Source organism: Silurus meridionalis, chromosome 29 (genome assembly GCF_014805685.1).
Source record: "Silurus meridionalis isolate SWU-2019-XX chromosome 29, ASM1480568v1, whole genome shotgun sequence".
NCBI lineage: Eukaryota > Metazoa > Chordata > Actinopteri > Siluriformes > Siluridae > Silurus > Silurus meridionalis.
Genome location: NC_060912.1, coordinates 10,888,492 through 10,911,324, shown reverse-complemented (window position 1 = coordinate 10,911,324; position 22,833 = coordinate 10,888,492). Strand labels below are relative to the sequence as shown.

Sequence of the window (22,833 nt, the reverse complement as noted above, 5' to 3'; positions counted from 1 at the left end):
AAGACTTCCAGGACAGCTTGAGTTTGCCAAGCTGTCATCAGAGCTAAATGTAGCTACATGGGAGAATCATAATATCAAACATATTCTGGGTTGTTTAACTGGTCTCTTGTTATGTGTTGTGGTCTGCTCATATCCTAATTAGTTTAAGTCTTGTTTAACGATGTTGTTTTATGAAGCACCTTTTTCCTGGAAGAAGAATGTTGTTTCGTTTCTTGGCGTAGTGTTTCATCTTCATATAGGTAAAATAGCAAGACGGAATGGCTTGATTTGTTTAAGCCGAGGGTGTGGCTGCTACACTCAAAATACCTCCTCACTGTATCGCTCTATCATTGATTTCCATCCACTTCCTCATTCACTCGCTTTGATTGAGACCAGAGAGAAAGTAAAATAATCTTTCTTTATATAATCATGTGTATCTATGTTACTTTATTGTACAGAATAGAGATGAACTTCAACATATCTGTACTGGATTTTCTGCTGCAGGAGGAACTGATTCTGTGTTTTTTACCACCATAAGACTGAGATCTCCTCTCACATACAGGAACCACATACCAGCCAGCTGAAAGACCACAAATCAGTGTCTGATGATCTTGCAAGAAAACACGTTAACGTTTGATTTGTGAGCTTTTATTTGGTAAAATACAACTCAAATTGTACAAATTTTAAAACAAACAAAGGCAAAGTAGTAGTAAAGCACATTTTTTAAAAAGGATCAAATGACTCAAGGTTTTATAAATTTAGCTTTTTGGACTGAAAAAAGGCGAGCAGTGCGAAAAAGTCACTCAGAAGGCAGCATATGCGGAGCGTTGAGTCTTAACCACGTCTTCAACAAAGGTGCAAAATATAATTGGTAATGATCATTCATCATAATCAGAATGAAACAAATTATCAAATATCCCACTGCTGTATTACATTTTCAGGAGTTTAACACAAACAAAAGACTGAGTTTTTGTAGTTTTGTAACACACCAGCAGATGGCAGCACAAGGCTGCACGCACAGTCACAGGGAGCGCCGACCTTCATAAATCAGTGTGCCAATAGACATCGTTCTGTGTACATTTGGAGCTGTTGCAACTGGTGCTATTCTGACCACGTGCGTTACCACGTCTGTGATTTCATCATGGAGAGCAAGTTATTATCGTCTTTATCGACATTCGTGGCATTGTGCGTCGCTGTTATGAACACAGTTATTATGTTCAACTTCATGCATTTACAGACATAAAGCCCAGATTTGCAGTAGTGACCAGTAACCTAAAAATCTATTTCTAATCTAATGAGCAAAACATAATATTTTATCATTGTGAGTAGTACATAGTGCGCCATTTTTGCATATAGTGTAATTATTCACACTTGATTTTTGAATATTTATATGCACTGATCAAATAATGTATCACTTTGTGCCATTAAGCTATGTAGACATTATAGAACAAATCCAGAGCAACAGATGAAACAGATAAAAAACACACAAGGTTACATTTTAGAGCAAAAACACATCTATTCTGAAAACCATCACCACCACTCACACTCTCATTACCGCTCTAAAGGGTAATAACAAGATTCTATAATCCACCTAAAATTTCATCTCGATATTTAGCTTTTGATTAGACAAATCAGATTCAGGTTTAGCATTGAGAAACAATGCTACTGGATTTTAAAGACACTGATGAAATTTCGATGAAAGTTTTTGTGCACTTTGTCTTCCCCCTCGACAGGCACGTTACCCTGCACACACACACACACACACACACACACAAAGACACACAGTCATTCAGGTTAAATATAAATCCATCTTTAATATTGGCACCCCATTGGTAAACGTGTGCAAAGAAGGCTGTGTTTTCTTAAAGTCTTGAAATTTAGATCTGGAGAGATTCTGTGCAGGGGAACGGTCTCAGATCTCTTGCATGTATTCCCAAACATCATCAAGCATTACTGAAACGGTTTTTTTTTGTCAAAGAGAGGTTGCACAAAGTATTGACCAAAAGCGATCTTACAATTGAATTAAAACTGTGTTCTGAACACAATAATGTGATATTTGTGATCATTTCTGTGAATTTTCAGAACAAAAGATCTGAAGGTAAAACAATAAGAACAACCTTCTTTGCTCATACTTACCAAAGTGCCAATATTAGAAAGAGAGCAGTGCATATAATATCATATAATCTTTAATCGATATCTGTGTCATACCCTGTTTGAAGATTTGTAGATGTGGTTGATATCTTGCACAAACTCTTTCACTGTTTTATACTCATTATTTTGCAGCTTGTTCTTCACTTGGTCCAGCTGGCAAAAGAAAAAAAAAAAAAAAATATTACATTATATATTGATGTTTACTAGGGAAAAATGGGTTGGGGATGCGGACGATGGCCTACTGATTTCCCAACTGAGGCAGTAGCTCCTGAGGTACCAGTGACCAGTGCTCCTGTCTCTTTATTATTTTTGGATATGCTTGATTCATCCCATTGCCCTACCTCTGGATGGAGTTCTCTCATTTGGACCAGCCTAAAGATCCATGAACAGCCTAAAGATCCATTGAGTTTCTGTGCAACTTAAGAACTTTGAGGATGGATTTGGACTGTAATTAATATCAACAGTCTACTACAATGGGCTCAGGACCACAGTTTACATTTGAGTGTGTATCACTGAACGTTAAACCTCAACAATGATGGGACTGTAATGAACAGTTGTCAAGCACTGACATGATGAAGTCATTCACACTCTTCCAAATCATCTAAAAAATTAATATGTCTCAAGAAACCAGTTCAAATACTGACAACACCACCACCATTGCAGTAAATGTAAAGCATTGAGTCAAATTTCTTACCTTGGTGACATTACGCTCTGTAAGCATAAGCTGTGTGTCTTTATACAAATGCAGCAGCAAATACTCACAGCGCTGAGGAATGAAATACACAAACATCAGAACCACCGCAATCCGCGCGTGCGTGTGTGTTTGTGTGTGTGTGTGTGTGTGTGTGTGTGTGTGTGTCTGTGTGTGTATTGTATTATTTAAACGTGTAAATGTGTGTCTGGGTACCAAGTTTCCAGAAACAGGACTTTTCAAAGCAACGTTCAAAGCCATGCTTATCCAAAAATCCAGGTAATTCTTGACCAGGCAGAAAGTACACTTCCAATTGGACCTGCACACACACACACACACACACACACACACACACACACACACACACAAACACTCAAACAAATGCCTAATTAACACTAGGAATATACCATATCATAATGAAATCTGAAAAGAAAAAACTAAATTATATGATGTCATTAAGAGCTAAACTGCAGTCCATTATTTATTGTATAGATTGGATCATGTAGGCATGTTTGCCTGGAAGGCAGCAACTATCTCTCCTTGTTCGAGCTGTTTATTGGGGCGAGGTGACGTGAGAGTTCAGGATTTATCTCTCATGATCACTCGACTCAAAAAATCAGCCTCTTTCTGAACTCGCCAACAGGCCTCTGCAAACGTCTGCTCAGGTTAGGGTTAGGATTAACCCACTTTTCTCATGTTCAAAGTCCTGAGTCAAGATTTCATGAACAACTGACTACGTCTACACAAATCCGGACTAATCTGAAAACAGCGTTTTCACATTAACGTTTTGACATTATCCAAAATACGTCCCTGTACTGCACGTGAGCAAAACATAAGCCGCTTCAACTTGCGTAATTTCCGCCCGGCATTTTACTTTCCAGCCCTTTAAAACTTCGCGGCAATGTCGAGGAAATGACGTGATGCGAACACAGTGTTTTCAAATTGATTCACTTTGGAGAGCATTTATAAATGTTACGCTTTTCTTGACTGTAAAAAATCCTATCACGCACAACCCATCACTAAAAACTCTGTCTCAGTGTGGATGGAAGGCCAAAACCAAAACCAAAATCGCGGCTCACATAATGTCTATATTTTATGCTTACAGATAAATTCAGCATTACCATGTACCTTCAACGAGCAATGTAATGACAGTTACTTATCAATCATCAACAGGGAGTCCAACACTGTTTTATGTTGAGTAAAAGTATCTAATACTCACACAGGTTTCTTGTCCTGAAGTGCTGGTAAATGGCAGTGATGGTGGAAAGCGAGACTGCACTCTGTACAATTCACTAGGTTTTGTCCACGATTACAAATATTACACACATCATCATCTTTCTCCTGATGCTTCAGAAACACAAAACACCAAAATTATAAGTTGCATTCGACAGTAAGTTATTCAAACAATTCAGTTTCAATTTAGTTAGTATTGCTATGAGAGACAGGAAAAAGAAGAATATGGCTCCTCCAGAGAACATGGCCTGGTTTGCTCTTTTGGACCCCTGGCCACGGATGGTTGTGGCATCATCATGATTGCTCACTGATAAGACAAACACTTTTCCTTTGCACTAATGGGAACACACTCATTTCTTGACATTTGGATGATTTTATTGCTTTTTTTTATTCACCGTTTTCTTCCGATGACAGAGTTGACAGCGACACCCTTGTGGATGGACATCCAAAATCTTTTTCTGTAAAAACAAAAAAAACATTTACAAGAATGATGTGATGTGTTACTTCCCTGATCACAAATGTTTGGGACACAAAATGTACAAAATGCACAAATGTGCAAAATGTAAATAAAAACAGAATGCAACGATCTCAGAAAAATTTCATTCACAGTTGAACATATCAAATGTTGAATCTGAGAAAATGTACTACATTATTAAAGGGAAATTGAAGGTTGTTTTGAATTTGATTGATGCAACACATCTGTTGTAGGACGGAGCTACGAAAGTCTGGAAATGTCAGTGTTAAAAAAAAGGAAGAGTTGAAGGAACAATTGACTAATGAGGTTAGTTGGCAACAGATCATTAACATGATCAGGAATAAAAGTGTATCTTATACACGCGGCGTCTCAGAAGTAAAGATGTTTCAGAGAGAGAAAATGAAAGTGAAAAGAGAAGGTAAATGAAACACAATACTTCTAACAAAGCCTATAATGTACTAATGGAGTATATAATGTGCACAAGTTATGTTTGCTCAGATATCAGTATCCTGCATTACCTGCACCAGGTGTTTAAGGGGTTTGCCATGACACAGTATATCTCTCTCCCAGTGTCCATCTGTCCGAGTTATCCCCTGCTTCACAAACTCCTCAGGAGTGAACCAGCGCTCCTCAACAAGGATGCTCTTAGTGGACGCTCCTGCAACACACACGTAAAAACACACTGTGTTCTGGGTGTGTGTGACTTGACGTAAAATAAAACATGTAGGTGATTTCCAACCTGTAAATCTTGTTTTATATAACTTTCCACTGACAGAACCACAGCTGACTGGTAACCAGTCTTGTACACTGTCCTCATTTTGCTGTCTTTCTGCTGCTCATCACTGGATTCTATCCCCTCTGGACTGGATTCCACATCTAATAGAGAACAATGAATCAGATGTTAAAAATGGAAGGGAATTTACATCCATTATAATATATATATTCACATCCCAGAGAAACAAGATGTGTTTAAAAGCAGCTTTAACTTTTCTGAACAACGAGAACAATTATAAACTTTTCACCAAAGGATGATCATTTGTTTATATTTGTTTCATTTATTTCTTGTGGTGGTGGTGGTGGTGGTGGTGGTGGTGGTGGTGGTGGTGGGGCTGTAGCTCAAATTGCAGAAGAAGTTAATGCTGTTATGCTTGACAGGTCAGGACTGGTTTCACAGCAAAAGAGGGACCAACACAATATTAGGCAGGTGGTCATAATGTTATGCTGATCAGTGTGTTATGTAAAACCCAGAATCTAAATTCTAAAACCCAAACACATTCGGACCAATGTCCACCCACGTCAGTTTGTGCTTTCACTTACGATAGATCGGCTTTGTGTGGTCAGAGCTGGAAACAAGAGCAGGACCAGGTTCCTCCTCCTCCTCTATCTCAACAATTTTCTTTCTCTTTGTTCCACGCACCTCTTGTTTTGTGCTCTTTTCTTCACTTCCTGTGGGTTTCTCTATTGACGGTTTACTAGGAACCATAAATTGTCCTTTGACAAATACAGAAAAAAACCTTTATAATATCCACCATACCAGTGATATGAATTTACATCATTTTTAACAACACTGAGGTAAAAAAGAGGGACTTACTTGCACACAGTTTGTTTTGAAGTACATGCAGAAAAGGATATTTGTGCAGCATGTGCTCCTGGAATACACAATTCCAAAACTCCTTCACACAGCCTTCTCCATTGTCCTCCACCTGTTGCAAAACCTGATACACTCCTTTCTCCTTACATTTCATCTTCATCACCTTCTGCATAGAGAAAGAGAGAGAGAGAGAGAGAGAGAGAGAGAGAGAGAGAGAGAGAGAGAGAGAGAAAAAGATACAAATTCGGGGAAATTATGAGCAAAACCTTGATTTATTAAAACAAATTATTCTTAAAAAAAAAAAAAAAACCTTTACATTATAAACATTCAATAAAAGTGTACAAAATTTTAATCTGAATTTCCTCAGTGGCGGACCGCAAGTTTGTTTAGTCTCCGCCTCTCCTTTATTATTTTTTACACATGAAAACATACACAACACTGTGGTATATATATATATATATATATATATATATATATATATATATATATATATACTCTGTACTGAAATATGATTTGTTTTTGCACATGCATGAAAATGCTCAAAAATCCATAGCGCTAGCATTATGGATTCAAGCTTGAACAACTCTTGCGTTTTTATTGCATTCTCAATAAAAGTATGTGACTTATATATATATAGTATAGTATATATAGTATATAGTTTATACAGTAATGCTCAAATCTAATAGAGCATCAGCAGAACACTTTTCATTCATTTCTTATGACCCTTAAATCGTGACAGTGTTAAATGCGCTAGCTTCATTGCAATGCATTGAAATTTTCCTCCCAGTCCATTGTCACACAGTGATGACTTTCTTGCACCTGTCTTGTCAAACTGGTTGGTTAAATATGGCAAAGGGTTTGTTTCATAAGAATTCAAAGGTATTTCACTTTCAGCTGGTTCTGCATCCCAGGGGGTGTCACTAGGGTTTCTGGGTTTCTTCAATCATTATCAATAAGCATAACAATTATTGTGTAATCAGTAAGAGACAATAAAGAACTAAATTGTTGTACACAGTAAATATTCACAAAGTGAATAATAAGTTTCACTCAACAGCAGCTCCAGAAGGAAATGCGTACATTATCTTAAACAGCGACTGGAGCGTATCAATGATTTGAATTTGAGAATTCAGGCTGGTTTTATCAATGGGTTTCTCCAATTCAGATTCAGATAGAGATTTAAAGCACTTTTGTACGTCGCTCTGGATAAGGGTGTCTGCTAAATGCTGCGAATGTAAATGTAAAAATTCATCGACATGAACCGATTTAAACGATTCATTATTACAACAATATTATTATTATTACTACAACACTTATTTCATCAACATTTTTGATTGATTCAATACAGAAAGCTGCTACAAGGCTTTGGAAACCTTTAATACATCACTAGTTTTATGGCCATTTGTTGATTTTCCTACTATACTATTATGTATTTTGTCAATTACTATTGCTCAATTGCATAGAACTGTTACAATATATGATATATGTGGATAAATTACGAATAACGAATATCATTTGAAATGTAGTAAAGTACAACAGTTCATACATCAGTAATCAGACTTCAAAAGTACACAAAGAAACTACAAAAAACGATGTAAATTGTTATTTTCCACCTTTGACAGCAAATCAGTAAGTGATTAGTAAGTGACACTAAATCAGTCTTTTCTGGAGCTTTTTGTTTCATTTCTACTTCGTTTCCCCCAAAATGGTTTGACATTTGAAGAATGTTAAGCATTTAGCATCTTCCCTTCCAGATAATTTAGTTTACATAAAGTTATCAGTGAATGATCTGAAGATCCAACACTAATATAAGACCACTGAGCTCAGTTTCTGAGACTTTTTTTAAAATATACAGTATTTCTGTAAAACCTCTGCATTCTCAATTCACTTGTACTGTCTGTTCATTTCATCTTCATGTCCTATGTTCTAATTTTATTTGTGTACAAGCATCATTACTTACATAATCTCGATCTTAATCTTTATTTTCATTTCCGTCTAAACATCTATTATTGTCACTGTGGTTTTTTTATGGTTTTGATTTTGTGATAATGTGTCATGACTAATTATTCAGCAATTTAGTCATTTTGGGTGTAAAAAAAGATCTAAAAAAAGATCTCTATCTCTCTATCTCTCTATCTCTTTATCTCTCTCTCTTTCTATCTATCTTTATCTTTCTTTGCATTCTTCCATATCATACATTTGTTTGCCCCAAACTTTTCAACCAGTGTGTAAAAACTGAAAACTAAAAAAGTGCCATTAGAACTCACACTTTTTTAAACTTCCTCTAAAACTGTACTGAATATATCAGGGGAATGTTTCTATATTATTAATCATTATTACTTATTTTTAGTAAAACATTATTACTAATTATTTCATATCATTCTCAGAATTTGATCATGAGAAATACAGCTGTTTATTTGGTTTCTGGTCATTTCTGTGGAGTCGTTTAGGTGGAGTAAAGGATACTTAATCTAAATAAAAAAATTAAAATAAAACCTAAAGTCAAGTGTTACAGAAAAAGCTGCTTTTTTATAGCAGAATTGAACTATTAACAGTGCCTTTTGTTATTTATAGCTTTTAGTAGTACTGAATCAGAAAACCAGGAAATTGAAAGAACCTGTTTTTTACAACATAATACATCAGGTATAAAGTTTGCCAATTTAGTGTAATAAATGAGTTTTTGGTACGACAATAAAAGTCTTATACAAAGAAACAGCTCAATTTTAGCTTGAGATTATTTCGATATATATATATATATAATATATATATATATATATATATATATATATATATATATATATATATATATATATATATATATATCTATATATTATAAGTCAATTAATTCGAACAAAGAAATAAAAATTTCCCATCTTCCTCTCTTGCCTTGTAAAGATCATCAGACACCAATTTGTAGTCTTTCAGCTGGCTGATGAAGGTATGTGGTTCCTGTATATGAGAGGAGATCTCAGTCTTATGGCGGTGAAAACACTGAATCAGCTCCTCCGACGGCAGAAAATCCAGTACAGATATGTTGAAGTTCATCTCTATTCTGTACAATAAAGTAACATAGACACACATGATTATATATTTACCGCCCCAATTACATCAAACACAACATAAAGTAATCTGCTCCAGGAAAAGAAAGATTATCTTACTTTCTCTCTGGTCTCAATCAAAGCGAGTGAATGAGCAAGTGAATGGAAATCAATGATAGAGCGATACAGTGAGGAGGTAGTTTGAGTGTAGCAGCCACACCCTCGGCTTAAACAAATCAAGCCACATCTTGCTATTTCACCCCTATGAAGGTGGTGCACTACACCAAGAAACGAAACAACATTCTTTTTCCAGGAAAAAGGTGCTTCATAAAACAACATCGTTACACAAGACTTAAACTAACTAGGATATGAGCAGACCACAACACAACACAAAACAGCAGACCAGTTAAACAACCAAGAACATGTTTTATATTTTCGATTCTACCAAATAGCTACATTTAGCTCTGATGACAGCTTGGCAAACTCATTACATTCTCTCATATTCATGAGGTTGTCACCTGGAAGGGTTTTCAGGTCATAGATGTGTCATCTTGTGAAATCTCTTGCCTTCTTAATGTGCTTTAGACCATCAGTTGTCTTGTGCAGAGGAAAGGGTGAGTCAAAAGCTCCATTAGTGCTACTACAACTACTGTACAAATTCATATTATGTCGAAAAACACTCAGGCTGATTAAGAGAATGCCAAGAGCCAAATAAATTACCTATTAACTATAAATAACTCTATGATTATTCAAGAGAATTTATCTTTTTTATCTATTTTCACATAAAAATCATCAACTGAAGTGCTTGAATCTCTTTCAAAAATTATAAATTCTTCCATTATCAATGGTTATCTACCTAATGCTTTCACACTGGTAGTTATCAACCCTCTAATTACAAAACCTGACCTTGACACCAAAAAAGCTTTCAACACCATTGATCATAATTTCCTCTCTGCTAGACTAGAAAATGTTGTTGGAATGAAGGTAACATCTCTCTTCTGGCTCAGGTCTTTTTTGACTCAGTTTTTTTTATGTAAATGGTGAGTTCTCCACACTCTCTGAGGTAAAGTTTGGTGTTCCACAAGGATCTATCTTAGGCCCGCTGCTTTTCTCTTTTTACATGTTGCGTCTCTGTAAAATCATACGTAAACATGGTACAAGCTTCCATTGCTATGCTGACAGTGCTTGATAACTTCCTTCTGATTAACTCGGACAAGATGGAAGTCCTTTTACTAGGACCACATACAGCAAGAAGTAAACCTATGTAGCGTCTCTGGTCTTTCTGTTTTAGCATATACAGCAGTCATAGACCTTGGTGTGATTATTGACTTTAGACTTTTTTATTTTAAAGCTTATGTGTACAACATGAGTTCCTTGGGATCCTTGAGATTACTGAGCAACACAGGAACTTTGAGGATGTAGTTGGACTGTAGTAAATATCAACGGTCTACTACAATGGCTGAGGACCACAAGTTGCATTTAAGTGCCCATAACTGCAGACCTCAACACCGATGAACTGTAATGGACATTTGGTAATGAAGTTGGATCTCTCTTTTGTGTCTGTTTCCTCTAAAGGTTTCTTCCTTATGCCAGCTTAGGACGTTTTTCCTTTGTCACAGTCGCCACTGAATCACTCATTAGGGAGAAATTTGCAACGATACAGAACAATCGTATACACTTTTTTATTTATTGCTTTAACTGTGTAAAGCTTCATTGAGACAATGTCCATTGTTAAAAGCACTCCACAAAAAAATTAAATGTGAATTGAATTGAATTAGTGCCACTTTAAAATATGAAAGTTTCATAGAATTTCATGAATATCATAGAAATTTTATAGTCATCCTCAATAAATACTCAATCATGAAGTGATCAAATCAGGCATATGCCCATGGTTTTGGAATAAGACAACAAGCTCATATACAGTAGTTGTTATATTCAGGATTCCACATTTCTTTTAAATAAACTCTATTACTTGCAGCTCTTTGCAGAACATTCACCTGGTAAGCAGTTTGTCACATACTAGCATCACTTCCCTCTTATGTAATGTTTTTATGTAGGACAGCATTTGATATTTTACACGCAATCTCAACACAATCCACTAAGGTGTGGCCTTCACATGCAAATTACTCACCTGTTCCTCCCACAGGTTATTTTTAATGACGCACGAAACTCTCTCTCTGTTTCATGTTTACTAGCACCAAAACAGGTTCAGATTCATTATTATTTGCTCCACATCGTGATCAGGTTACTGTTTGATCAGCTGGTGAAACTTAAGAATAAATAGATGTGTATTTCCTCAGCTGGAGATTTTGTTTTCCCTGTGGTGCATTTTGTTTAACTGGTGATTATAGTACACTTCAGCAGCCGAATGGATCCACTGGTATTTCTAAGTCATGATCAGCTTATTACATTTTTTCAAGTTAAGAAGACGGAGATGTCTTGCATGGGGGAACCGAGCACCTTCCTGAACCAGCTTCGAGACTACAATCTGGTACCTGAGGAACTCTACAAGGTCAGAGAGCTATCATTTGAGAAGGGTGGGGGGTGGAGGGTTTGGGGTGGGGGTTAAAGGATGAAGTTAATCAATATATATAAATAACATGTGTATGTAACTTCTATTAAAATGTATAAGCATGAAATATTACAGCTTGTTGTGTGTGTGTTTCTGCACCCAGACATTTTGGCACCACCATTGTATGTATTAGGTAAGACCCAAATTAAACACAGATGTTGGGTGGAGAACAACAATGTATGGATGGAGAAGTGGGATGTATTGAAATGCATTTGTGGTCCAGATTTATATAATGTGGAAATGATACTGGAGAGTTAGTTGCTCTGCAGACCAACTCCAACTTTGAATGATTGATAATAAAAGCCTTATATTAATAATAATAATATTAGCCTTATAAACACTTTGCTCTGTTTGCTCTGAATGTATCCACCAGCGTTGTTGTTTTAACAAAGTTTTATCTATTTTTCTTCAAATTTCTTTCTAACATCTTAAATAACACATGAGTTTGTTTGTTGCTTCCATTTGAGTGTGGCTTCACCCATGTCTGTCAAATTCTGTGATTTTTGTCATTTTGAATGGAATGGTGTGATTGAAAGTTTAATTAGCAATGAATTAAACACCTACATGTGTATAAGATATGCTCAAGCATGTCCTGCTCAAATAATAAACCTTTTTCACAGCATTCTCTTTGACATTAAATATTAAAACAGTTACAGATGTTGGTCAACGCTATTAGAATTCACTCTAAGTGTATGAGAGACAAGTTCCTGCTGTTTTGTCACGTTATTTGTGTGTGTTGAGTGCGTGCAGTAGCATGCCTAGACGTTTATTAAATAAATAAACAGGCAGATGATTCAAAGCTTTAGGCAAAATCGTGAAGGTGAAATGAAACAAAGAGGCTGTTGCTCCAGCGTTAATCTGTTAATCTGATCTGAGATTTTAATCTGAGTTTTGTTTTTAATACTGCATGCAGATTTCCTGTATTTTCCGGTTGCATTCTACTAGACTTAGAAAATAACTTCTGCACCATACTGTACTCAGTTATTTCGGAATCTGCTGTCAGATTGCAGGTGCTGTCAGTGATTTGAGGTGAATTGATTTGTTTTAGATTGTGTACTAGTGAACGGGCAAGAAAATAGATTGATAGTTAATATATTTACGAAGGTTCCCTGGTGGTCTAGTAGTTAGGATGCGACACTCTCACCGCTGCGGCCCGGGTTCGATCCCCGGTCAGGAAACCAACCCCAGCCATTAGGGTTGCACAAGCATTAGTGCCGGTCCCAAGCCCGGATAAATGGGGAGGGTTTAGTTAGGACGGGAATCCAGTAAAAACATGTGCCAAATCAAACATGCAGATAATCTGCTGTGGCGCCCCCTAATGGGAGAACCCGAAAGAAGGTTTTTTAGTTAATATATTTACGAAAACGTAGCATACCTTGCTGTTGGGAGGGAGGAGAGACCACTGGGAGGCAGAACTGGAGTTTGGAAAGTAACACTTTGAGGCCACAGGCAGCCATTGAGGCAGCTTTAAACACTAAATGGTCAATTTCAGAGAGTAGAATATACCATATGAGGGAATAACCATGTAAATCAGCATCTGTTTGTGATGAGAGTAGATAGTGTTTATTGTTTATTATTTATTGATTTTTGCAGTAATGAGTAAATGCACTATAGCAGCTTAGTGGCAGCAACTCCTTAGTTATACCGTATATGAGCCACTTCATTGGAATGTGTAGCCCATGAGCTGTGTGTGTGTCATGCTCGCTAGGGTGGAATTACCAGCTCTTTAAGTGGCTCAGGATCTGAAGAAACAACAGAAAATACATTTTGACAACAAGCATGTAGTGAAAAGTTCTTAGAAAAGGTTACAGAAGTGTTAGATTTTTATCATGCCCAAACAAAACCTAATTCTTGGAGAGGTTTTCCATGCGACCTGCAATGCCCGTAGTGCCTTTCTGATATCAGGGAAGAATCCCACAGCACACAGCAAATGTTCTTCTTCAGTTCATTGCAGACATGTGTATATATACACACATTGGAGAGAAAGGCTGACTTTGTTTAGACGAGAGGACACTAGGATACTAGCCGGAGATGTGTGAGCCCAGATAAAGACTCCCTGTATACCCTACATACTAACATCGTAAATATTCTATAGACAAAGGAATGTGTGTGAACCAGTGTGAAAACCGTCTTAACACTAACAAGAAGCCATATCTATTCCTATAGAGTTAATGGTAATGCCACAAATACCCACAATGCCCACAGTCTGTTTTTAGAAGTCTAGAAAACAATCTAGAAAATTGTGAGGATAATAAGACCATGTACTAAACCATTAGCTAAATTGTTCACAAAAGTTTGGACACAAAAGCAAAACAGATTTAAATCCAGTTATTGGGTTTCTTGGGTTATTGACTGGCCACATCCATATTCCATTTCCAGCATTGGGCAGACACACTTATCTAGATCTGCTTACATTTGATCTCATTCATACAACTGAGCAGGGGGTTAAGGGCCTTACTAAGGGGCCCAGGAGTGGCAGCTATGTGTGGCTGGGATTTAAACTCACAATCTTCAGAAGTCCAATGCCTTAACCACAAATCACAAATATTCAGAATAACAACACAAATATACATCAGTCAAGCCCAGGATGAAGGAGCAGAACACTGATATTGTGTAGTAATACATTTGATTAATGAACACCAGCTCCTAATGTATGTTTTGTTGCAACACCACTGATAAATGTGGATCCTGAGTGTGTTTTCTCTCTTTCTCTGTCTGTGCAGAAAGTAATAAAGATGAAAAAAAAGACGAGAATTCAGCATGGTGTATATGAGATTCTGGACTGGGTGGAGAAAGAACGTGGAAATCTCATAAAAACGTTTTGGGAATGTATGTTTAAGGATCACATCATGCACCAATATCCCATTTTCCAAGTCTTCAAAAACAGCATGCTGGACAGTTAGTACTTCAATTTCTTTACTTTTCTTTGCTAAGGATCAACACATATTAGATCGCCGGACACAATGGGATTTGTATCTCTGCTTATGTTAAGTGTGTGGGTTTTATTTAATATTTGGGAACATCTCTATGTTTTAGGACCCTTAATGGGTTGTGAAAAGCTTCCTGATGTGGAGAATCCAAGCAGAAATGAGGAAGTTGAGAGAAAAAAGGAAGAGCAAAAGAAGAGTTTAATAGAGCAACAGAAAAGTACTAAAGAGTCAGATGGTGAGAAACCAGGCCCTTCTTCTGCGTCCAGCCAGAAGAACCCAACCATGAATCCCAGTCTCTGTGAGTCACTGCAGATGTGGTGCAAAGTGTATGGGACGAGATCTGGAGTGTCACTAATGGACATCATTTTGTTATCTTTATTTTGTATAGCGACTTTAAAGGTTGCATCTCAAAGCGCTTTTCAGCATAAAAATAGAAAATAAAAATATCACAGATGCATCACAAAAACAAAAATCACCTGAAAGCGATCCTGAAAAAGTTTAAGAACAGATTTAAAAACACTAAAAGGTTCAGTCTGTCAAATCTCACTGGGTAGAGAATTCAGGGTTTTGAAGATCAGACATTGGATTGCAGACTATTTAAAGTTATTACAACTAATGAAGCACCATATAAGGTAATGTAGTTCTTTAGCCCATAATCCACAGCATGAGAATTTAAAAATCAATCAATCAAAGACTCTAAAACTGGAGAAATAAAACTCACCAGACCTCGTCTTAGTCAGAATCCTAGTAGCTGAATTTCGCAATGTTTCTGAGATTGAAAAATGAGTTTTTAATTGTATACTTGTATAAAAAGACGTTTCACTGTTCAGCTGCCTGACAGAGTGTAGACACTGAGTTAATACTGCAACATGTTTTAACATGCAGCTATCCGTACACACACACATTCAAAATGAGTAGTTCTTTGATAAACACTGTATAGATAAAGGTATTGGGACAACTGGCTTTTCCTGCCATATGTGATTCTTCTCCAAACTGTTACCACAAATCTGAAAACACAATTGTACAGGACGTCTTTGGATGCAGTATAATTAAATTTTGCGGTCACGTAAACTTGGAAACAAAAACCTGTTCCAGCATGGCAATGACATCAGTACCTGACTTTACTTACACCCTTGTGGCTGATTAATATGCCCATAAGCACACTCCAAAATCTAGTGGAACATCTTCCCAGAACAATATGTGCTTTTTGAGCATCGCATTCCACATCCAGCCCCAATTTGCTCTTGTAATTTCCTCCATAAGAGCAAATTGGGGCTGGATGTGGAATGTGATGCGAAGAAAAAGCACATACTGTACTAATAATTCAAAAATACATTATTGATCCCAGAAGGAAATTTCGGGTTGCAGACAGTCAAAGATTAAAGTAAAGATGAAAGTAAAAAGAAAAAGAAAGAAAAGAAAAGAAGAAAATGAGCAGGTGTCCGCAAACTTTTGACAATATAGTGGATCGTTGCTATCAGTCGTTAAAAAGCCAAATGAGCGATGAAATATTAAACATATTAAACATGACGAACAGGAAATGATGTTTTGATGCAAAAAATGATGCAAATTGTGTTTAATGGAGTTTTAAAGCAGAAACCAGCAGTGACATCACTTTTCTTTTTTCTCAGCTCTACTTCCTGTAACTTGCGGAGATAAAAAGGAATGTTGTGTCCCGACAAGTTTGCCAAAGGTACAATACGCCTTCATTCACACATCATTAAACACAATCCTAATAGTTATTCAGTCCTACACAAAGATGTCGTTTATCTGCTACTTCCCATCCCTTCATCTGATACTGTTGAAAAAGATGCTAATAATCAAACATCACCAGAGATCAAATGTTCTCTACACAACTCTCTGATCTTCCTATCAGCCACTGCTTGCAACCTCGGGGGAACCATGAAGTGTCCTTTCTTCACACGTTGCTAATGTGACACGATTTGGGTTCCTTTTTATTTATGGGGATAAAAACGTAACTCGCAGTGAGTCATCAATCAGGATGGAGCGCACGCTCTGTTTTACACGTGTTCTGATTGGCGCCTGGTGTATCTACTGATCACCAACATACAGTTCAGCATCAGTTCAACATCAAGCAGAACATTTAGAGATTTTTTTTTGTAATAGAAATCAATCAGTGTTTGAGTCATTAATTTCATTCTATTAATAGATCAGTGTGCTGAGAGTCACATTCGAGTCTTTACACAGTTGAGTTTTGTGATAAAATGATAACAGGAACATTAGAGTTATAATAAATCGGTACTTTGGATACTTAAGTACATTTGAAGGCAAAACTTTTGTACTTTTGCTCAAGTGAAAGTTTAAAGGGACACTTTTACTGGTGTAATATTTTACCAAGTGTGTATCTACTTGGTTTGTGTATTTCATCAGCTGCATTGTTTGTTTACTTCACCCAGACTTTTGTCTAACAAACAAAAAATGAGTGTTGTCTCAAAAATTTGGGATTTTTTTTTGTTCCAAATTTGAAATTAATCATATTTTTCCTTCCTTCAGGAGAGAAGTGTATTTTGACTGAGGGCCACTGGTCCACAACAGGTGACTTTGAGAGAATTTCAGGAAAAGGAGGTAACAAGAATTGGAAATTAAGCATCCGCTACCAGAACATTCCACTGCTGACCCTTCTGAAGGTAAATCTGCTCTTTGTCAGTCACTGAAGATGAAGCAGAATGAGACACAGTGAAATATAGTGTCTCTCATAAACCTACTGCAATGTGTTTAATGAATGTTAAAAACTCTCTGTTTTGGAAGGAGGGTCAATTACAGTATCCAGTCAATGCCAAAGCTGACATTCGGAAAGTAAAGAAGGTGTTTATTGAATTTTTTTCCGCTTTTGTATCAGGATTGAAAATGTTTTTCTTTTATTTTGTAATTAAATTTTTTCTTTTTATTGCAGAGAAAGAATCTTGCATCATGCTGTGTGGAAAGCCCCGCCTTCCGTCAGTACTCACACAGGCTTTTGTTTTTATAATAAACAAGTCATTGTCATTTTTTTATAAAAGAAATTTGAAATTAGAAAAACGGTCTTCTTGATAGATTTAATGTTGTGTCAATGTTTGTCAGTTTTCAGGAAATTTGCTGTCGCTTTTGTTTGTTTCTTTTTTGCGATTTCGTGCTGCTGTGTTTTGCTCTATTGCTTGTGTAAAGCAGAGATAAAGGACACGGTACCACATTACAGGTGGAGGTGTGAGATGTTACAGGATGGTAATGCATCATTGCATTAAATCAGACGTTCAAGTAAAATGAGTCAGATAAAAAAGCTGGGCGCTGGATACTGAACTGAGGCTTCTTCTGCTCCATTATAATGAGTTGTTTTCTTCCTTCTTTAATAGAGCACACCACTGGTGCTAAGAGCAAGCCCTTGAATCCCCCTGACCTGGTGAGTCTGAGACCCCTGACCTGATACATCCTGATAGAAACACTGTGCTAGTCTTCCACACCAGGCTTGTGTAATAACTTCCCATATACATCATGCCATTATTTCCACATCTGGTTCTTTACTGTTGGTCCAGAAGCATCTTTAAGATTTGTTTAAATGTTCTCACGCAACACCACATTGATGCAGTCCAGGCCGTTTCTATCCCTTTATTATCCACTCTGTATAATAATAATAATAATAATAATAATAATAATAATAATAATAACAATACGAGTGCTTACTAGCGCCCCTAGCGGGTTGTGTCCTATGCGACCACCTAGTTTCCCTATACTGTACCTAGAATCAATGCTGCATACAGTATAAACATAAATATTGTTCACCTACCTTTAAGCACTTATTACAGCCTGCCGTGAACCATACTGTCCTTTATAATGTTTAGAAGTTCATCTAAACCTGGATATCATGCAGAGGGTCTACAAAGTTCAACAAAGACATATTGGTGTGATGTTCATGGGTGCACATACTTTTAGCTAATCTTTGAGAGTAGAATTGAGCCTTAGAAGACGCCAAAGGTGTAAATGTTATTACTGATTGTGTCAATTACTGTTATATGTTAATGTTCTTCTATGTTCTTCATGTTATGGAAGCAGCTGGAACGGGTTAAAGATCGTAAATGTTTCATTTGTAATGAAGAAGGAAAGTTGGTGCACTGTACAGAGTGTTTACATGCTTTTCACCATCGCTGCCACTTACCACCACTGAAGGACCAAACCCCTGGGTGAGTAAACACCGCACACATGGAAAACTAAAGAGGGGGAGAAAGTGCACAACTTTTATTTATAGAGAACGTTTATAACAATGGAAGTCGACCCAAAGTGCTTTACATATATATAGCATCAAAGCTATGAAGGGGTAAAGGAGTGAAATTCTTTCTTCACATATCTCAGCGATGTTAGGAAGTGCAGGGTCAGCCATGATTTAGCTTCACTGGAGCATAGAGGGTTAAGGGCCTTGCTCAAGGGCCCAAGAGTGGCAGCTTGGCGATACTGGGGCTTGAACATCCTGACCTTCTGATCAGTAACCACTGAGCAACCATAAGTCATGTTACAGTATGATAGCAGTAGGTACAGTAATACATTACACAATTACATTTGGGACTTTTGGCAGATGCCTTTATCCAGATTGGAAATAGTGAAGTAACCTGACTTCCTTTAGATCTTTTACAGAAGTAACCTGGCTTCATTTAGATATTTTACAGATGTCATAATAGATAAAATATAGTCTAATGTTAACAACTACATTTCAGATTTGCTTATGATGGTCATTATGCTGTGTGTGTGTGTGTGTGTGTGTGTGTGTGTGTGTGTGTGTGTGTGTGTGTGTGTGTGTGTGTGTGCAGAGGCAACTGGATGTGCACATTCTGTGTGTTTAAGGAAAACCAGCAATTCCAGAATCAAGCGCAAAGGGAAGCTGTTTTAAACAGTCCGATTTCAGAAAACCTCACGGTACATAAACACACACACACACACACACACACACACACACACACACACACACACACACACACACTCACACACACACACACACACACACACACACACACACACACACTGACCATCTGTGTTTTTTTCTTCATCAGCACTGTGAGTATTTGCTGTTGTGTCTGTATAAAGGGGACGAACTGCATGTGTTTACCACCAACCCAGTAAGACATTTCTCTACAACACAGTTAAATGTTTCTGTTTTACATTCCACAGGAGGTACAGACTTCGTGGTTAAAGCTTTGGGGATACTGTATAGCTCTGTATAAGCTATTATTATTATTATTATTATTATCATCATCATCATCAATATTGTTATTATCATTATTATTATTATCATCATAAATATTGTTATTATTATCAATATTATTGTCATTATCATCATCATCATCATCATCATCATCATCATTATCATCAATATTATATTTATATATCATAAATATTTTGTTTATTGAATTCTGAATCTTTACACACACTGTTATTTTAGATCCCCCACATGTACTATATACTGTATATGGAGTATGAGATGTTTTTAGTTAGTATTGTGTGAGGATTCAGTAACAGACAGTAACAGTACTGATCAGTAATAATTATAAACTCAGGAACAACACAGATGAAGGTGTCACTTATCGAACCGATCATATTATTACATCCTGGTATGAGTGATATATAATATATTATATAGTTTAATAATACATGAGGTGTGTGTTAAAGTGTGTGTCCTTGTGCAGAATATGGAGTGGTCTCCTGTGATCTCGGAGCCCATGTGGCTGAACAAAGTGAAGAACAAGCTGGAGTTTAACATATACAGGACAGTCGAAGAGTTCGTAAACGACATCCATCTAATCTTTAACAACTGCAGAATTTTGAACAATGTAAGACACAAAAACTGAGTAAAATACTATTTCGTTTCAGTCATAACATTATAACATTATGATCTCTTCATCATGGCACCAGTTAGTGGGTGAATTTATTTATTAGACCACAAGTGAACATTTTGCTCTCAAAGTTGATGTTAGAAGCAGGAAAAATGGGCGTAAGGATTTGAGCAAGTTTGAGAAATTGTGACGTCTAGACGACTGGGTCGGAGCAACTTCAAAACTGCAGCTCTTGTGAGATGTTCCTGGTCTGGAGTGTTCAGAATTTATCAAAAGTGCTCCAAGGAAGTGATCCATTAGAAAACAACAGATATACACATATATCACATGTTACTGATAGTTACAATGAACATAATGTTAGTACAAGTCACATTCAGTGTTAACAGCACAGCTATTAAATATTAAGTTCTGCAGCCGTTGTGTGTTTAGTGTTCAAAACTGAAGGGGACCTGTGTGTTGTGTGTAAATATATATATATATATATATATATATATATATATATATATATATATATATATATATATATATATATATATATATATACACTTTCTTAATTCCTTGTGTGTGTGTGTGTGTGTGTGTGTGTGTGTGTGTGTGTGTGTGTGTGTGTGTCTACAGGATAATGAATTTGGTACAATCGGAGCCAAACTACAACGGACCTTTGAGCGCGAGTTCCAGTGGATTTTTAACATCAAGTAGCTCTTTTACAATCCTGCATCTTTCTGCAGGTTAATATTCAATAAAAAAGATTGAAATGTTATATTTTGTAATGACATTAAAACTCCATTGTTAACATATAATACCTACATTTATATTACAAATTTTCCAGTTTTATTTGTCATATGTACTGATGTCACTGACAGTTTGTACATAAATATATTAAGTGAGGCTTCAGGCAAACTACAGCAATAATAAAGAAAGTTCCATCGATATGTAACGGGGTATAGTTGATTTTCTCTACACTTCTAAAGTCCACTATCATTTCTTTGGTTTTTCTAATGTTAAGGCAGAGGTTGTTATCACTGCCCCATTGTGATCACACTCTAACTTAATCGCTGTAGGCGTCTCATCCCCATCATTTGTGAGTCCCAAGATGGAGGCATCATCTGCAAACTTAAATATGATGTAAACTGTGCTGGGCAACACAGTTGTGTGTGAATGGGGAGAACAGGAGGGGACTTAGGACACAACCCTGTGGAGCGCCAGTGCAGGAGTTAGAGTGCAGTAAAAGTTATTCTCAATTCTGACCACTTGGGGTCTGTTCATCAGAAAGTCCAAAATCCTCTTACACAAGTGAGAGTACAGACTTAAGTCTTTCAGCTTTGAAATGAGTTTTGGTGGGACGATGGTGTCGAAGCATTCTGACGTAAGTATTTTTCTTGTCCAGGTGTGTGAGAGCCTCATGTATCACTAAAGTGATGGTGTCTTCTGTCAATTTGTTTTTTTCCTGTATGCCAAATGGAGAGGGTCCGTGGTGGCTGGCAAGAAGAAACGTTGTTTTTCTCAAACCGAACATAGAAGGTGTGGTGGAGATGCAGAGATCCATACATCACAGATTTCTCCAACCTTTCTTCTCCTGTAGTTGTAATCATGTGCAGACCATTCCACATGTGCTTGAGGTCAGATCCCTGATAGTTTGCCACTATCTTTGCAGCCCTGATGGTCACACCTCATCTTCCTGTATGTCTCTGTGTCACTGGAGTTGTAATCTGTGTGCCTGGAAAGTGGATCCATGGTTTCCGGTTTGGGAATGATTTCATGCAAATCCTGATGCAAATTGACCTGCCACTTTGTGTTTACTTATATATATATGATCTAGAAGCTCCATGAAGATCTCCTGCTAGCTCCAAAACTATTGAACATCTTTGGGATGTCCAAAAAATCTAGTGAAACATCTTCCGAAGTGGAGGTTAGTTATAAAAGCAAATGGGAACTGAATGTGAAATGGGATGTTTTATTTTGATGTCATTTAATTTAATAATGGTATTTTGCCCGTATACAGTCGTTCCAGCACACAGCGAAACAACAGTGTTACATAAAACAACATAACACAAGATAACACAAACATACTACATTATAGTGTATAATGAGACGAGAACTACAGCGGAACTGCATGTGCAATCAAGAACACACACATTGTTCATATAATTATTTAATATAATGTAATATATGTGTATTTAATGTTCATTAAGAAGGGTTGCAAGCAGGTGGCACAACCTGATTTTGGAAACTTACCAGGAATTTTGGGAAATTTTGGGAATTAATAAGAAATTGGGTGAAATTGATATAAACTGTATAAATAAATATAGACATTTTGTTTGGTTATAAGCTGTTATTCATGCAAACTGATACAGATTTTT

General features: G+C 36.7%; 2 protein-coding genes across 4 annotated transcripts; one reads left to right on the top strand and one right to left on the bottom strand.

Annotated features, from left to right (window-relative positions):
* Positions 1-617: 617 nt before the first annotated feature.
* On the bottom strand, positions 618-6,292 carry LOC124381842 (nuclear body protein SP140-like protein). The gene is made up of 9 exons (XM_046843714.1): positions 6,121-6,292; positions 5,292-5,405; positions 5,048-5,187; positions 4,450-4,512; positions 4,041-4,168; positions 3,038-3,140; positions 2,825-2,896; positions 2,188-2,283; positions 618-1,722 (listed from the first exon to the last, which is right to left on the bottom strand). Exons 1-9 carry the CDS (start codon positions 6,290-6,292, stop codon positions 1,642-1,644), a joined length of 969 nt encoding a protein of 322 aa, XP_046699670.1. The 3' UTR covers positions 618-1,641.
* A 5,042-nt stretch (positions 6,293-11,334) lies between these two features.
* Positions 11,335-21,423, top strand: LOC124382150 (nuclear body protein SP140-like protein). 3 transcript variants are annotated; one of them, XM_046844285.1, is made up of 13 exons: positions 11,335-11,667; positions 14,451-14,625; positions 14,764-14,892; positions 16,289-16,350; positions 17,172-17,305; positions 17,427-17,483; positions 17,572-17,614; positions 18,008-18,054; positions 18,702-18,832; positions 19,454-19,559; positions 19,694-19,759; positions 20,327-20,470; positions 21,092-21,423. In XM_046844285.1, the coding sequence occupies exons 4-13, from the start codon at positions 16,323-16,325 to the stop codon at positions 21,170-21,172; spliced, it is 837 nt and encodes a 278-aa protein (XP_046700241.1). In that variant the 5' UTR covers positions 11,335-11,667; positions 14,451-14,625; positions 14,764-14,892; positions 16,289-16,322; the 3' UTR covers positions 21,173-21,423. The 3 variants fall into 3 exon arrangements, with proteins under 3 accessions (XP_046700241.1, XP_046700240.1, XP_046700242.1); XM_046844284.1 differs by having other exon boundaries at positions 11,336-11,667; positions 14,764-14,955; positions 21,092-21,422; XM_046844286.1 differs by having other exon boundaries at positions 11,337-11,667; positions 14,764-14,955; positions 18,705-18,832; positions 21,092-21,422.
* The last annotated feature ends 1,410 nt before the right edge of the window (positions 21,424-22,833 follow it).